General features: G+C 38.5%; 1 protein-coding gene across 4 annotated transcripts in view; it reads left to right on the forward strand.

Moving 5' to 3' along the window:
• Positions 1–18,017, forward strand: part of EYA2 (EYA transcriptional coactivator and phosphatase 2) — a 177,715-nt gene that overhangs the window by 141,114 nt on the left and 18,584 nt on the right. For all 4 annotated transcript variants that reach the window (XM_060772168.2, XM_060772170.2, XM_060772169.2 and 1 more), the window contains exon 10: positions 7,434–7,523. In XM_060772168.2, coding sequence (XP_060628151.2) covers positions 7,434–7,523 — 90 coding nt within the window. The remainder of the gene's footprint in view (positions 1–7,433; positions 7,524–18,017) is intronic.

Consider the following 18,017-nt stretch of genomic DNA (forward strand, 5'->3'; position numbering starts at 1 on the left):
TTTCCCCAATTTCATAGGCAAGAACTAAAGAAGCATTTTAGTGAGTTGCCTACTTTGTATGAAGAAGAATACAAATTTTGCTTTCTGAGTTTGCCCTGCATTTGATCATTGCACAGATTGCATTTCCAGATTTTCTTTACCAAAAATGTTGCTCATCCTTACGATTGAGAATAGAGATTTTTAAACATGGTGGCAAAAAATCGTTTAAAAAACAAAAATTAAGAAAAACCATCCTACCCACATTACCAGCTCCCTGGTTCTTTTTGTGGACTACCGACATTTCTACTATGCCACCACTCCCCCTTTTTTTTAATAAATCACAGCTGAGACCTTAACATTTTATTATCAGAAAAATACAGTGGTGACTAGGAAGTAAATTGAATCACACTTCAGTAGCATATCCAAAAAGACAACCTATGTGGTTTCAGATTCAATGACTTGAATCAGCTTTAAAATCATGGGTCATGAAGCAAAACCCTGATTTTTTCCAAAATGTTTTTTATGCCTGGGTTATACGATGACACAAATGTATACAAATTGATGGTGGCTATGTTGAACCACAGCTTTGATTAGAGGATAGTTCAGGCTATGATTTCTAGCAACTTCTGCTGTTATATGATCATCCATAACATTTTTATGACACAGGAGGCAAAACATTTTGACCCATGTTTGTATTTAAGTACCTCAGGATTATGGACTTGAAAGTAAAAAGTGAGGCAAATTGCAGGAAAGGCTACCTCCAGATAATTTTTACTTATGTAGTCTGATATTTTGTAAACCCAAATTTTGGACCTAGGTGTATTCCACAGCTTCAGGGCAGTCTGCATGGTGGCATTGGGTTCAATTCAGCTCTATCCACTCTCCAGACTGGACACCAGTGCCATCAACCTTCCCCTGCATTTATCTGTGCAAGGAAAGGAGATGGGTCGAGCCCATTTCTCTGCCGGTCCTTCTTGCTGGTTGAATGAGTTCCCTGTTCTGACACCAGCAGAGGCAATCCCAATGGTCAGGAACCTGCACAGAGTTCCACGGCCAACTAGGAATGAAATAAGGAGTTACACAAAGGAAGTGACAGCACAGCCTCAGATTTGATACAAATGGTAGATTTACATCGCACACAACTGTAGTGTACGAATACCCTCGGCCTGGGTGACAAATGCAAAATTCATGTCTTATTATTTTATTATTTTATCATTTTATCTTGTCCATTTGGCCTGCCCATCTTGTTTGATTTTTTTTTTGTGAATTTGCTTTATTATTTTATTTTGCTATTTGCTGTTGTAATTATCTTCTGATGTAATTTTTGTTTTCTCTATTCTGTATTTTATTGTGTTGCATTGTATTTTTGGGCTTGGCCTCGTGTTAGCTGCCCCGAGTCCCCATTGGGGAGATGGTGGCGGGGTATAAATAAAGTTTTTTTATTATTACATTAAAATATTTTTACAAATATTTTAAGATTTAATAAGTCTACTACCCTAGTTCATGTGTGTGTTAATTAAATGTATAAAGAACATTTGTAAAAATCTCTGCTCCCAGAAGATGGAATATGCATCTTTTGTATTGTGCCCATTTATGTCACTTGGTAGTCCAGGTGTATCCCAACCAATTAAAGAAAAGCTATTGATTCTAAGCCCTCACTTCAGTAGTTAAACAATCTGAAGGTTTTCCTAAGAATTCTCTAAATGCTGAATCATCAGTAATTCTGAAGGTTGTACCAACCATAGTAAGAACATTATTTGAAGACATTTCCCTAAAAAGTGATTTAGTAGTGCTTGCATAGCAAAACAAAAAATATGTGTGGAACAAGAGATTTTGGCTTTTGGGTGCCAAACTTTAATCATAAAGCATACAATGCTGAAAGTTGAAAACAATGGGACTCTTCAGGCCTCAGAAATATGGAATTTGTCTGCTTGTATTAATGATCTTGGAAATAATGCCATAAAGAATGTCATTATGTGTAATTAGATGTCCCCTGTTTGACAGTAAGATCATAACAAAGTTACACTTCAAAACTAATGCAACATAAAGACATTTTATTGATGTGACGTTACTTTGAGAAAATACTATTCTCAAAGAATATTTGTAGACCAGAATTTTTCAAGTTGAATGGCTCCCAAAAGTAACAAAAATAATGAAATTATTTATATTTTGAACTCTCAAGCAACAAGAATTAATTGCTTTTTAGTTCACTATAAATGTGGCCACTGGTATAGTTCTAAAGAATACAATTTTTCTCATCTTCAGCAACAAGGAGTGTTTAGACATGTCTGACACCCCATCAAGAAAATGGTCAACTGCTGTCCATTGAAGAATGATTTTGGAGAAATGTAAAGTCTAGAAGAGGGGGAAAACATTAAAAATGCACCATAACTCTTGTGATGTTGCTGAATAGAAGGGGGAAACCTTTTAAAATGTCTTGTTCATCCATTCAAACATGCAAACACTGGAAATGTTCTGCTTTGGTGGGATTAAAATGGAGTTGCTGTCCTTTTCTTAACAAATCTTGACACATTCCAGCATTAGGCCTCTCTTTTAACTTAATGTTTTGTAGCTTCGGGGCAAAGGAAGCTATAAACTTAACAGCTTCCCATGTCTGTGTACATTTAGATATATGTTCCTAATACTCCCACTCAAGAATGTGTAAATTCAGTTCTGTTATCCACACACCAGCCATGAGATCAGAATACTGTGGTGCCCAATGTAAACTTAGCACCTCCACTGCTTGGAAACCAGTAGTGAAGGTGAATAAGTTAGAATCACTTTGAAAGGAAAGGAATTGCTCTACCCCAATCGGAATTTAGAAGATCCCAGATTGAATTGCCAGATGGAGAAGGACTCCTGTCTAAAATCTTGAAGAGACAATGAAACAATCATCTCATTCAGTGTAACTCTATAAAGCATAGGCTGGTACTGGATACAACTGATGCTACTCTAATGGTAGCTAGTGAAATTCTGGAAACTGTATAGTCCAAAAAACCTCAAACATTTCCAAACTTTGACTAACAGAGGAGCTATGGACAAGAGTTTTATGACAGTTTTCCCGTTAGCAGGCTGTATTCCTTAATTCTTACTGTTTCTAGAGAGATTGCAAGGACATCGCAATGAGAAAAATACACATTATAGATACTTAGGTTTAATAAAAATGGCCAAAATTCATGTCGGGATTTAAGTCTTCATGAACAAACTTAGTTCCAAGAGGAACATAATTGAGCAATTACAGAACATCCATATTCAGCAAGTGGTTTGTTTAAGCATGGCCACTGAACAGCAGGACCAATGCACAGTGGGACATTCTTGCCGATGTCCCATTATGCATCTTCATAATTCCTTACTGCCTTTACAACATAGCTTGCTTATGTATATTTACACAACCTAGATTGCAATATTGCATTCTGGTTATACAGTGTTTCAAAACAGTATATTTCACAACAGCAACATATTACAATCGCACAAAAAAGGTAGAAACAGTTTAATGAGTTTTGTTAATAATTTGGAACCATAAACAAATCTAAAATAACCCTATAAGTGGAGAATATCTCATTAGGCCTTATGCTGCAAAGTCACCATCTTGAAATTGACTGAGGCTAGGGGTTGTTTGTGAGCTGGGAGAGGCATCTAGCAGTAATCCTTTCAAAGGGTAAGAGTTTCATTCATGGACAGTTCATGGTTATAGCACGTGATTATTTCAAATCAGGTCCCTGCATTTTTCTTAGTAGAAAGAGCCCAAATATTTTGTAGTGTTATACAAAAGTGGTACATATTTTCAATGTGTGACTTAACGAAAACATTGTGTAAGCAGCCATTACAGTTCTTGTTCTTAAAAAAGTACCTATCATATATTCTTGAGTAATAATAGTAATAATAATTAATAATAATTAATTTGACCAGTCATATGACCATTTCAAAATACAACACGAGTAAAAAACAAGGCAAAAAGTTGAGGACAGCAGCTGACCTTCTATTTGGCCTGCATCAATAGGAGCATAGTGTCTAGATCTAAGGAAGTAATGCTACCCCTCTATTCTGCTTTGGTTAGACCACATCTGGAATATTGTGTCCAATTCTGGGCACCACAATTCAAGAGAGATATTGACAAGCTGGAATGTGTCCAGAGGAGGGCGACTAAAATGATCAAGGGTCTGGAGAACAAGCCCTATGAGGAGCGGCTTAGGGAACTGGGCATGTTTAGCCTGAAGAAGAGAAGGCTGAGAGGGGATATGATAGCCATGTATAAATATGTGAGAGGAAGCCACAGGGAGGAGGGAGCAAGCTTGTTTTCTGCTTCCTTGGAGACTAGGACGCGAAACAATGGCTTCAAACTACAAGAGAGGAGATTCCATCTGAACATTAGGAAGAACTTCCTGACTGTGAGAGCCGTTCAGCAGTGGAACTCTCTGCCCCGGAGTGTGGTGGAGGCTCCTTCTTTGGAAGCTTTTAAGCAGAGGCTGGATGGCCATCTGTCAGGGGTGATTTGAATGCAATATTCCTGCTTCTTGGCAGGGGGTTGGACTGGATGGCCCATGAGGTCTCTTCCAACTCTTTGATTCTATGATTCTATGATTTACAGTCAGAGTATTTTATTTTCCTGATTCTTCTTTCAGGAAATGTACTCTTATATTGATAGCTTTCAGAATAAAAAGGCTTACTCTGATTATGGTGGGTCTTTCCTGTCCTTGCAAAGAGGAAGTCAGAAGATCATTTATGTTGGGGGACCTGCAGTTGGATAATATTGGATGTAAATATCTGTCTCTCAGTTCAGTATATGCTGGACAGTCAATTAAGAAATGTTCGATATCTTCCACAGTTTGTTCTCCCCATACGCAGAATCTCTCACTTCTTGGGATGTTACAGTAATGCCTAGTTTTCATCATAATACTGAGTTGTTCAAACCTATATTCTCGAGTATAAGCTGACCCAAATATAACCCGAGGCACCTAATTTTACCACAAAAAAACTGGGAAAACATATTAACTTGAGTATAAGCCAAGGGTGGGAAATGCAGCAGCTACAGGTAAATTTCAAAATAAAAATAGATACCAATAAAATTACATTAATTGAGGCATCAGTAGCTTAAATGTTTTTCAATATTTACATAAAACTGTAATTTAAGATAAAGCTGTCCAACTCTATTTAAATCACTATTCTAACCTTCTTCAATGTAAATGTCCTTACATATCTTTCCAATAATCACCATAGTTTGTTTTAACTATACATTTTGGGGGAAATGCCATGTATATGAATAAGGAAAAGTGGAAAGACTGGCGCCAAGAGAGGAGGAGAGAAAGGCACATGCTGTGTCGAGAGAGGAGGAGAGGAAGGCACACGCTGTGTGAGAAAGGAGGAGAGGAAGGTGCATACTGCACAAGAGAGGAGGGCAGGAAGGAGAGCTGGGTTGCTGAGCGGAGAGGTGAGGGCCCTGGCAGGAAGGCGTGGGGCTGAAAGAAACCCTTCATTCTGCCAGGACCCTCACTCAAGTATAAGCCGAGGGGGCTTTTTCAGTCTAAAAAAGGGCAGAAAAACTAGACTTATACTCAAGTATATACAGTATGTTAATTTCTTGCAGTATAAAAAGGAGGAAGGAAGGAGGAAGGGGAAAATGTGAGAGAATCTTTTTTTCACATAAATGTAAAAAATTGATTATATTAAAATCATTATGACTTTAGGAAAATACATTGACAAAGCAGATGGGTGTGTAGGTGGGAGGGGTAGAAAATGGAAAAATTACAGAGTAAAACAAATGATGGCTATTTTTAGGGTTACGTCACCAACAATCACATTTCAAAGGCAATTAAAGAGCGCAGTTTTCCTTTCGCTTTAATTGAGTCCCCCATGAGCAATCCATATGGCTGGACCACATCCATTCTCCTCTAATTAACAACTGCATCAGGAATGCATAGTAATTGGTTTTGTGCATAAACACACCAACCACTGTCAACAATATTTGCCACAAAGGTTGATTAAAACATGGTCTGCCTCTGAACATTGTGCTTCTCTGGAGATTCTCCCAGATGGAATTTCTTGAGTGACCTCACCATACAATAACATGGATCTATGCAAATTTGCATGGTTTTAATGTGGTTTATAATCAAGTGGGATTAAAATCATTACTATGTCTTCAAAGTTCAAACAGACAGAAGCAGGGGGGGAGATATATTGTCATGTATTTTATTTTTGATGGTGTTATCTGTATATTGATGCTTATGTTTGTCAGCAAAAATTGCAAGAAGGAAATCAGTGAATGGGTTGTTGTAGGTTTTGCAGGATGTATGGCCATGTTTTAGAAGCATTCTCTCCTGACATTTTGCCTGCATCTATGGCAGGCATCCTCAGACCTCACAATCTGTGAGGATGCCTGCCATCGATGCAGGCAAAATGTCAGGAGAGAATGCTTCTAAAACATGGCCATACATCCCAAAAAACCTACAACAATTCAGTGACTCCAGCCATGAAAGTCTTCAACAATAAATCAGTGGATGTCAGAGGTAGACCCAAAATATGCAGAAACAGAAAAATGGGATAAGGCAGTAACAAAAAGCAACAAAAAGTAACAGGGAGCTCTAGTAGTTCTCAACCTGTGGGCCCCCAGATGTTTTGGCCTTCAAATCACAGAAATCCTAATAGCTGATAAAGAAACATTTCTCTAGTGCGTCACTAAACTACAAACTCCAGGATTCCAAAGGATGGTCCAATGGCTATTTAAATGGAATATAACACAAAAATTTTATGTGAACAGAGTCCTTGCCTTATTAGTAGGGGGGACAGATTGTGGCACTTACAACTGAAGAGGAGGCAGATAACCTTACTTTTAGTCTGCCTAGGGTTTCTCAAGCATGATTTTCTCTAACCCTAGGATTTTGCAAAAAGTCTGGGATTCTGTGACAGATTGTGAATTAACAAAATATGTTAGAAATATAGCTGTAGACCTAATGCATTTTAGAAAGAATCTAGAAAGAAAGAATTCATAGGCCCCTGCTTATGATTGTCCAGCCCTAATTGACCGTCAGATTGAATCTCAGCATTTTATCCCAGCCCTGGCCCTATAATCTGCTTTTGCACAAGCCTACGACTAGCCCTCTCTAATTTTAATCTGTTCTGGTTATTGAGATTGGCTTTGATTTATTCTAATAATGTTTTCATATTTTACTGTTTAAATTGTGTAATTAAAATGTCATATGTTTATTGTGTTTTTAATGTGTTTTTACTTGTCTAACTTTTTTGTTATTGAGCTTGGTCCCGTCGCCCTGAATCCCTTCGGGGAGATGTTGGCGGGATATAAAAATAAAGTTGTTGTTGTTGTTGTTACTATTATTATTATTGGGACCTGAAAATCATTTTAACGGTCTGCTCTACCAAGACTAATTTTATGTTTTAAAAATAAATTGGCTGCAAATTGGAAACAAAACAGATGATAGCTTCTTCTTTTTTTCTAACAGGACACAACTGCATCTGTCCGAATAGGTCTTATGATGGAAGAAATGATCTTCAACCTTGCAGACACACATTTGTTCTTTAATGACTTGGAGGTAGGGATTGCATTCTTTTTTATTATTTATTTGTTGTTAATTTTTTCCCTTTAAATGCTAGGTGTCGTGTCCACCAGAGGTTCAACCATTTTGAAAAACTTGATTCTCTGTATTGTGTAAAGTAGATTTTAACCAGAACCTATTTAGGTTGTAAATCATTTGTCATAATGGCTGTGAAAGGAGGATTATAATCTTAATCAGGCTTCATGATTACATTTGCTAAGTTTAATAATGAAACAATTGTCACCAATATTTTCTGGAATTTGCTGTTTGCTTACCTATTACAATTTTTGAAAAGATGGTCTAAATGTCGAGTCTATTTTCTCCAAATGCCACCAGTGTTCACATTTGGGCATATTGAATATTTGTGCCAAGTTTGATCCAGATCCATCATTGTTTGAGTCCACAGTGCTCTCTGAATGTAGCTGAACTACAACTCCAAAACTCAAGATCAATGCCCACCACACCCTTCCAGTATTTTGTGTTGGTCAAGGGAGTTCTGTGTGCCAAGTTTGGTTCAGTTCCATCGTTGGTGGAGTTCAGAATGTTCTTTGATTGTAGATTAACTATAAATCCCAGCAACTATAACTCCCAAATGACAAAATCAGCCCCACCAGTATTCAAATTTGGGTGTATCAGATATTTGTGCCAAATTTGGTCCAGTTAATGAAAATGCATCCTGCATATCAGATATTTACACTGTGATTCACAACAGAGGCAAAATGACAGTTATGAAGTAGCACCAAAAACAATGTTATGGTTGGGGGGTCAGCACACATGAGGAACTGTATTAAGGGTTTGCGGCATTAGGAAGATTGAGAAACACTGCTGTAAATGCACCTCTAGCAAAGGAATGTTTGTGTTCCTTATACATGATTTTCCTGTCTGCAAAAAATAAACAGAACTAAGGCATTGTTAATACCAATTGCTTAATTCTACAGAGAGAAGTGTATGGGAATTATTGAAATTAAAATAAGAGCCAGTTAACATAGTGGTTAGAGACTTGAAGTGGGCTGTGGGAGATCAAGCTTCTGCTTTTACTGAGCTGTGAAACTCACTGTATCATCTTCAGCCAGTCATGAAACTCCTTAGTGTTTCATAGGTAAAAAGTGGAACACATGTGGTCAAGGAACATCAAAGCATGATCAAGATGGCAACTGTTATTTATGAGGAAGAACAAAAATCCTAGGAGAGGTCAGAGGAGTTTGCACCCCCTCTCTTCTCCCTGCTGAATAATTGTGGACAAAGTACTTTTGCCCATAACTCTCTTTCCTCTCTTCTCCCTGCTGAATAATTGTGGGCAAAGTACTTTTGCATTTTGAATAGTTTATAACAACTGAAGTAAGCTGAGGACAAAAAGGGAAAGCAGGAGGATGAGAGAAAATTGACATAGGATTAATCCTGATTATCCCTGTGCCAAACCCGAACAGTTGGAGTGTATGTACTCTCTTTCTCTCTCCATGACCTACTTCAAGGTTGCTGTGAGGATAAAGTGGGGAAGAGTAGAATGATACATAAACACTATGGAATTATTGGAAAACAGTTGAGATGTAATTATATAACAAGATAAACAAAACCAAGAACCATCAGTTCTGTGTATAGCTTGTCCAGATCATAAGCTCTCAGAAGGACATCTTGGAACTTCTTCATCCAATCAATAAACCACTTTGTGTTCCCACGTTCTATTAGCAATTTGCTTAGAACAGATCACAACAAAGCAAGATATAAAAAATAACAATAATTTATGTATTTATGTATTTATTTATTTATTTATTTATTTATTTATTTATTTGATGCATTTGTTAACCGCCGTTCTCAGCCCTAGGGCGACTCACGGCGGTGTACAAACATATAAAAGACAATTTACAAAAGCCATGACGACAAAACCAACATATCACTAATACACAAACATCTAATTACACTAAAATAATCCGCTCCGTCTTATCGTAGAATCATAACCAAACTCGTAGTCCATATTCCGTTCCAGTTGTCATTTCCAGTTACTGTAGCACTCAGTTAAATGCCTTCTCGAATAGCCCTAACATATTCCTAATGTGTAAAAAAATAAAAACAGTTTTATAACAAGTAAACAAAGCATCTGTAACAAAATGGAGATGAGCACCAATCCCCAGAGTCAGACGCGGCTGGACTTAATGCCAGGGAAAAAAACCTTTACATTTACCTTTACTTAGTGAAAGGAAAGCCATGGGATATGTGAATGTGACACTTGATTTGATGATAGCCCCATTTTATAGTGTGTGTGGGGGGAGGGGTCAGAAAGTCAAAGAACAGTGATAGCAGATAGAGACAACAAAATAATGGCCACCACATTGAAATGGGGGTTCATGTTCTGTGAATAAATAGCAGTGTAAGGTCGAAAGTGTTCCAAATAGATATTTGGGCTTCTCGTGATTCAGTTTACCCGCAACAGTCTATCCTAGAAAACCTAAAAAATAATATGTGTTGTAAATTCTCCGATATCATGCAAGCAGATGCTTGCTTTGTATTTACTTGAGCTCCATTGCAAGGAGAGAGGGTGGAATGTGAACAGAGACCTGGTAGATCAGGTCAGATCCCAGTCTTGTCCAACATCGTATTTCCACAGTGGTCAATCCACTTCCTCTGGGAAGCCAGACATGACAACAATAGCCTCTCCAGATGTTGCCCCCAGAAAATGTTATCCAATGACATTCCACCCCAGAACCTAGAAGTTGTGGTCACTGATACACTTCTTGAATTTATCTAATCCTCTGTTAAAGCCATTTTAGCTAGAGGCCATCACAACGTGTTGTGGCAGCAAATTCCACAAATTAGTTCTGCACTGTGTGAAAAAGAACTACCTTTTGTCTGTTCCAAATCTCCTGTCAATCAGTTTTATTATATTACCCCGGCTTCTAGTGTAATTGGAAATGAAGAAAAAATTCTGTCCACTTGAATGCTTGATTCTTCTTGCTTTCTCTCCCATTTCAGATATCACTCAGTTTAAGGTCTTGGTTTGTAATGTCTATAACCTGAAGAATTAGAATGCCCATAATTTACCGTAACAATAAAAGTATGTGAATTGCATCACTCACGAAAACCTTATTTGATCTGATTATATGTGTCCAATGTTGATGTTGCTGGCTGCCTTCAAGTCACTTCTGACTTAGGGTGACCCAAAGGTGAACCTATCATGAAGTATTTTTCAGCCAGATTTGTTGCCTTTGCCTTCCTCTGAGGCTGAGAGAATATTCTGTTCATTGTTAACATACCAGGATTTGCAATATCCATTATATATCTGAGGCAATTCCACCCAATTATGGGACACAGTCATACTTAAAAATATATGACAGATCAGGGCTTCTTAAACTTTTTCCACTTGCAACCCCTTTCTGCTCATGAATTTTTTCATGACTCCTTTCTGCCTGGGAAATTTTTACACAGCCTCGAGTATATAGCTATTTCAAATAGATATAAAAATCAAACATTTACTGATAATAAATCAGCATTTGCAAGTCTTACTAAACAGGCTGATTTTTCTTTTTATGGAGTGTAGCTAAAGCAATTTCTGCAGAGTCCACATGTTGTTGCTAACAGATTTCTGTAAATGTCTAGGTGGCATTCAGAAACCTTTTACTATTGTCAAATTTTTAGCTGCCCTTACATTGAGCTAAAGGGACCCCATTTGAGGTCAGCACGCACAGATAAAGAACCAGTAACCTAGAGCAATGTTGGGCATTTTGAAAGTTAGGGGACTGTATTAGTTCTCCGGGAGACTTTGGAGGGCAGCAGCCTAGACCAGAGCTTATTAAAGTTTTCAGCTTGAAACCCTTTCCGGCCCGAATAATTTTTACGTGTATATAGAATAGGCATAAAAATCAAACATTTACTTATAACAAATCATCATTTGCAAGACTTGCTGAACAGACTGGCTTTACCTTTTTATGGAGTACAGTTCATTTTAAGAAGGATAAAGACAAGTTAGAGCAGGTTCAGAGAAGGACAACAGCGCTAAGAGGTAAACGTAAAGATAAAGATTTCCCCTTGACATTAAGCCTAGTCTTGTCTGATTCTAGGGGGTGGTGCTCCTCTCCATTTCTAAGCCAAAGAGCTGGTGTTGTACATAGACACCTCCAAGGTCATATAGCCAGCATGACAGCAAGGAGCGCCGTTACCTTCCCACTGAAGCGGTATCTATGGATCTACTCACATCTGCAGGTTTTCTAACTGCTAGGTAGGCAGAAACTGGAGCTAACAGCGGAGGCTCACTCTGCTCCCCAAATTCAAACCACTGACCTTCGGTCAGCAAGTTCAGCAGCTAAGTAGTTTAACCCTCTGTGCCATCAGGGGCTCTGTGCTAAGAGGTATGGAGAACAGAACATGTGAGGATAGGTTGAAGGAGCTGGCCATGTTCAGTTTGGTGAAGAGAAGATTGAGGAGTGACATGATTTCAGTGTTTGAATACCTCATGGGCTGTCATAGGAAGGAGAGAGCAGGCCTCCAGGGGATAGGACTAGGTCTAATGAAGTTACAGGTGGGTAGATTTTTATTGGATTTTTGAAAGAATGTATTGGCAGCAAGAATTATTCAGCAGTTGAATCAATTGTCTAGAGAGGTAGATGTTTTCCAAAAGAGGACAGAGTGGCCGGGGGTGCTTTAACTGGAGATCTTGCACTGAGCAGAAAGAAATGGCCCATGAGATCCTACAGGCTTTATGATTCTATGACTGTGGAACAGTATTGTCAACTCTTACTGGTAGCATCTTACTGGTAGCAACTCTTACTGGTAGTTTCAGGCATTTGTGTTGCTGTAAGTTTTTCAGGCCATATGGCCATGTTCCAGAAGCATTCTCTCCTGACGTTTCATCTGCATCTATGGCAAGCATCCTCAGAGGTTGTGAGGATGCCTGCCATAGATGTAGGTGAAACATGAGGAGAGAATGCTTCTGGAACATGGCCATACAGCCTGAAAAACTTACAGCAACCTAGTGATTCCAGCCACAAAAGCCTTCGACAATACATTTTCAGGCAGGTTTTTTTTTCAATCTTACTGGGAATTTTTTACTTAAATGCCCTGAAGGTATCAGATCTAGAAAGCTACACAGTCAGTCTTGTGTAGTCCATTGATGGGAGACCACCAGGGAATACCAATTGCTGTAAGCTATATTTCAGAGGAAAGCACTGGCAAAACACCTCTGAGTTTTCCTTGCCTACCTGTGAAATTCATAGTCATCGTAGGTTGATAGGTGAGTTGAAGACAGATACACACACAGTTACACTGCAATATTTTGGATATAAGGCATATAGTGTCCTACTTGACTGTATTTTCCTACTCTTGCTGCAGCTATTTTTCCCCCTCTAAGAAAAAAATGTTTTTCCTTTAGGAAAATGTAGCAGGGAGAAGTGAATTTGATCAGAAAATGGCATAGGGAAAGACTGCCTAACTCATTTAGTGTAAACAGAAAACATCAAGTGACCATTCACCCCTCTCTGGTGTCTCATCTAATTTGGTCCTAAAGAAATGAAGATAATTAAATTCTGAGAAACAGGAGATGGAAGAAATGTGAGGAAAAAGATTGATTGGTGCTGTTTCATATGCCAAGATTGTGACATGCTGTAGCACCATCAAGTGGTATATCATGGGCAAGCAAGATTGACTACTTTTTACCCATATGGTAATCTATCCATTTACATGTCAATGTGTATATAAGAAGAGCTTATGAGATTGTAGAGAAGAGGGTACCATGAGAAAAAGGAGAATATGACTGTCTGTCCTAGACCCAAGTACAACAGTTCCTTTTTTGTTGCTTTGTTCCCAACAGAAAATACCACCGTGTGAAATCAGCCTGAACATGTGTGCATGTGTTTTGAGTTCCCCTGCTCCAGCTTTTATAATTGTATTAGTATTCTATATCCAGAAGGTTAAAACAACTAGACATTTCCATATTGGAAATAAAACAGAATAATGCTTTAAATTTGCAGCTCAAACTCCAATACAGATGGCTGTAGTAATCCATTGGAACAAAGTGCTAATGGATCAATGTATTGTCGAAGGCTTTCATGGCTGGAATCACTGGATTGTTGTAATTTTTTCGGGCTATATGGCCATGGTCTAGAGCAGGGGTCCTCAAACTAAGGCCCGGGGGCCGGATGCGGCCCTCCAAGGTCATTTACCTGGCCCTTGCTCAGGGTCAACCTAAGTCTGAAATGACTTGAAAGCACACAACAACAATGACAACAATCCTATCTCTTGAGCCAAAACCAGGCCCACACTTCCCATTGAGATACTAATAAGTTTATATTTGTTTAAATTGTTCTTCATTTTAATTATTGTATTATTTTTAAGTGATTTTTGCAGTACAAATAAGATATGTGGTATGCATAGGAATTCATTCATGTTTTTCTCAAATTATAATTCGGCCCTCCAGCAGTTTGAGGGACTGTGACCTGGCCCTCTGTTTAAAAGGTTTGTGGACCCCTGGTCTAGAGGCATTCTCTCCTGACCTCACTACCTCTGAGGATGCTTGCCATAGATGCAGGCAAAACGTCAGGAGAGAATGCCTCTAGACCATGGCCATATAACCCAAAAAAACTACAACAACCCACTGCTAATGGATCACTGGAAAAGTATATAATAATAATAATAATAATAATAATAATAATAATAATAATAATAATAACAACAACAACAACAACAACTCCATCTCCTCAAAGAGATTGGGGGTGGCTTGCATATGATACAAAGTGCCTAAAACACATAAAATAGACACACCGTAGAATGCAAAAAAGTAAAACCAACAGCATATAAAACAAAAAATTCAAACCAGAACAACACCCAATAACTTATGGTGAAAACTGCTGTAAGACATGGCCAAACTGTAAATAAAACAAGGTAGTGAGATCATGCAAATTGTAGCTAAGGAACAAATTGTAGCTGTGTCATTAACTGCAGACCTTTGGAGATAGACATTCTCAAAAGCTTGTTTAAACATCCAAGTCTTCAAATCTCTATGATAGGCGAACAGTGTGGGGGCCTGCCTAATCTCCCTGGGGAGGGCGTTCCAAAGCCAGGGGGCCACCACTGGGACTATGACCCTGGGACAATTGAATTCCCACTCAATTGTAAAAGCCTACAAGCTGGTTTTGGACAAATCACACTATCTTATCCTTAGAAAGCAATGGCAAAACTAATATTTCTGAGGAAGGCATTGACAAACTACCTCTTAGTATTCCTTGCCTAACTGTAAAATTCATGGAGTCACCATATGTTGACAGGTGACTTGAAGGCACATACATACACGGCTGCACTCCTAGATTCTGAATATAAAGCATATAGTGTACATTCTGAATAGAAAGCACATAGTGTACCATTGGACTATGTATTTTCCTACTCCCCCACAAGCTAGAACCAAGAAAACCCTTGGATAGGATCACCATATGTCAGAATTAACTTGAAAACCATAACAACTGCAGCTGACTGCGTGGGGACCAATCAGAGCTTTTATTTTTCAAATGGTTTTATTTCTATCACATATGTGCATTTGTGTATACAAATGTGTGCGCACACATATGTGGAAATTTTGTACAGGGCTCGGTGAAATACATGACCAAAAATGAAAGACTCTGCTACTAAAAATGAATAGTAGGAATATTAGTTAATAATAATTAATAATATTTCTACTTGTAACATAAAAATCTTCAAAGTTTCAACTTTCACACCCCGTGAGTCAGAACCTTCATGCTCCTTGAGCCTACAAAATCCAGAATGTCATTGAACAATTGCTATCTCCTGTATATATCACTTCACCTTTGATCACCAGAGAGACATTACAGCACCATAGCAAATGTTCTTGTGGTTTATTTTAATCATCCACATGGCTCATATGAAGTACACTAATCACAGAACCCTATGAGATCTCAGTGGATCGGTAAAAGCCACCACATGCAGAGCCCAGACTGGGAAATGTCCTTGTTACCAAACTTTATTCAGGGAAAACTGGAGCCTTTCATTTAGCCACCCAGATGTTCGCGTCCTCTTTTTCTTGCTTACTGAGGTCTCTAAAGAAAAATCTGCAAGAATGAAAAATTAGTCTGGTAACCAAGAACTGTAGTAAAATATGGTCTACATTCTTGCCTTGTCCACCTTTGTTATGCTTTGCCCCGTAATACGATAGTGTCGATCCACGGTGGACTATGAGGTAGTGTCTCACCAAGTGTCATGGTATTTTATTAAGTCAGAAATGTGATAACTACTGTTGTCAAGCTCAAGCATTCAGAACAATTCATTCACAAATGAGAAAAGCAGATCCTTCCACAAATGCCTTTCCCCTGACATCATTTTCATTGCGCACGGCAGCTGAAGTTGAGTGGGCTGACACAATATTATTCCAGCAAGGCTTATACGGTGTCACATGCACGGTTGTGGATGTTTTTATCATTTGGGTAAGGCATGCGTGTGAGTGTGCCAGCAGAAATGTGCTTTTGATTCTGTTTTTTCAGGCCATGTTTGTAGAGTCAGCCCTCACTTAAAATGCAACCCAAATGTGAGCAAGGAAGGAAGGAACTAGAGATATAACTATCAGTAAAGAACTATCAGTATATCAGATTCGCTCACAGCAGAATGCACAAGCAAGTTGGAAAAAAAGTGTCTCTAACATGGCTTTTAAAATTCTAAATCAGTTGTGTCAAAGGATGTTAAAAGAGACAACAATGTAAATATACATGTTAGTATTTTCTGTGTGATATGAATCAAAATTACAATACACTATGATGCCAAGGGACAGATCTCAAACTGGAGCCTCCAGCAGGCAGGATCTATAACTGTGTGGAATGTTTCGTAGTGGGACTACAGCTCCCAGCTAACATTGGCAGTGGATTCCAGGTCTAGTAATACAAAAGTAGCATTTCCAAGCCCTGGCACTTGACCTCATATAGCACCACTACTCTGGTTCTTTGACAACTCTAATTAATAAAGTTCAAGAGGGGAGGGAATCTAATGCCATCCAGGAGGCCATACCTTCAATATTATCTTCTGACTGATAGTATAATATACATCCAAATATCACATCAAAAATCCAAAAGTTTGGGCTTTGGAACCAGCCTGAGCAATTGTAAAGAAGCTCAAGAGTATGTAAGATCATTTCTTCAGGTCTACATGAGACCCATAGAGCTGGGGTCCTCAAACTTTCTAAGCAGAGAGCCAGTTTCCTCAGACTGTTTGAAAAAACCATTAACAAATTTCAATGCACACTGCATATATCTTATTTGTAGTGCAAAAAAGCATGAAAGAACATTGCAGTATTTAAAATGAAGAACAATTTTAACCAACATAAACTTACCAGTATTTCAGTGGGAAGTGGGGGCCTGATGAGATGGTCAAGTTAATTAGCATTGTTGTTCTGTGCCTTCAAGTTGTTTCAGATTTAGGGTGACCTAAATCTAAAGCTTAGGGCGGATGGTTGGCAAATAACCTTGGAGGGTTAACCTGAGCCCCCTGCTGTAGACCATAAGAGCTGAGATCACAATCAATATAAAAGCATTGTCATTCAATTTAATTCTTAATCCCAACAAGAGGAAGCCTGTTGAACTAATCAAATTTATATGCCTTGAGTTATCAAGTTTCTACTGATTCAGTAATGCTACTTTACCTTGTCACTGAAGCATTGCCTATTGATTTGCTTACATTCACATGTTTTCATACTGCTAGGTTGGCGGAAGCTGGGGCTAACACCAGGAACTCACCCCGCTTCCCATATTCGAACTGCTGACCTTTCGGTCAGCAAGCCTCTCTATAATTCTGCATCAAATAGATAGAATATTAAAAAAATGGAAATAACACTGCAGCATATTAGTATCTGTACCTTTCAAGATCATTGCATTTTTCGGACACAGGCATCATCCTGGTTCTTTCTATGCCTTTGTCATTATCCCTTCAGGGTCTGATCATAATTTTCCTCCTAATACAAAGAGCAGCTTGGGAATGTAAGCAACTAGATGATCATGCATCAAAAAGAAAGAGGGCAAGAAAGGGCAAATATCTGCATAAAGTGGGCACATCCTGATTATAGGTCTAGGTTCACTTAAAGGTAGGATGAATGGGGAAAAGTAACGTGAATGTCTACTCAGTCCACTGTGCTGGTACTTGCTGTTGATGGGACAAACCCAAGCCCTCTGATTTCCAATATTCATATGGCTCTTGATCTTTTAACCAGACTTTGTGATTACTGGACCCCTATGTTCTGAATCACAATACTGGTTTTCTTTCTCTGCACTGATGAACAAAAAGGTTCAAACAGAGATGTTTCCCAAGAGATCTCAAGCATTGAACCCAGGCATTTCTGAACATGTGTTCTTTTATTGATCTGTATCATGGGTAAGAGTGTGATAGGTTATTTCCATGATGGTTGTAGCATTAGAGAAGCATTAAAGATTACCTCCCCCCCCCCCAAGTATGTCATTGTCCTCTCTCACACACACATACACACAGAGGTTTGCTTTTGTTTTAAGCATAAGCCAT

Source organism: Anolis sagrei, chromosome 4, assembly GCF_037176765.1.
Source record: "Anolis sagrei isolate rAnoSag1 chromosome 4, rAnoSag1.mat, whole genome shotgun sequence".
Classification (NCBI taxonomy): Eukaryota; Metazoa; Chordata; class Lepidosauria; order Squamata; family Dactyloidae; genus Anolis; species Anolis sagrei.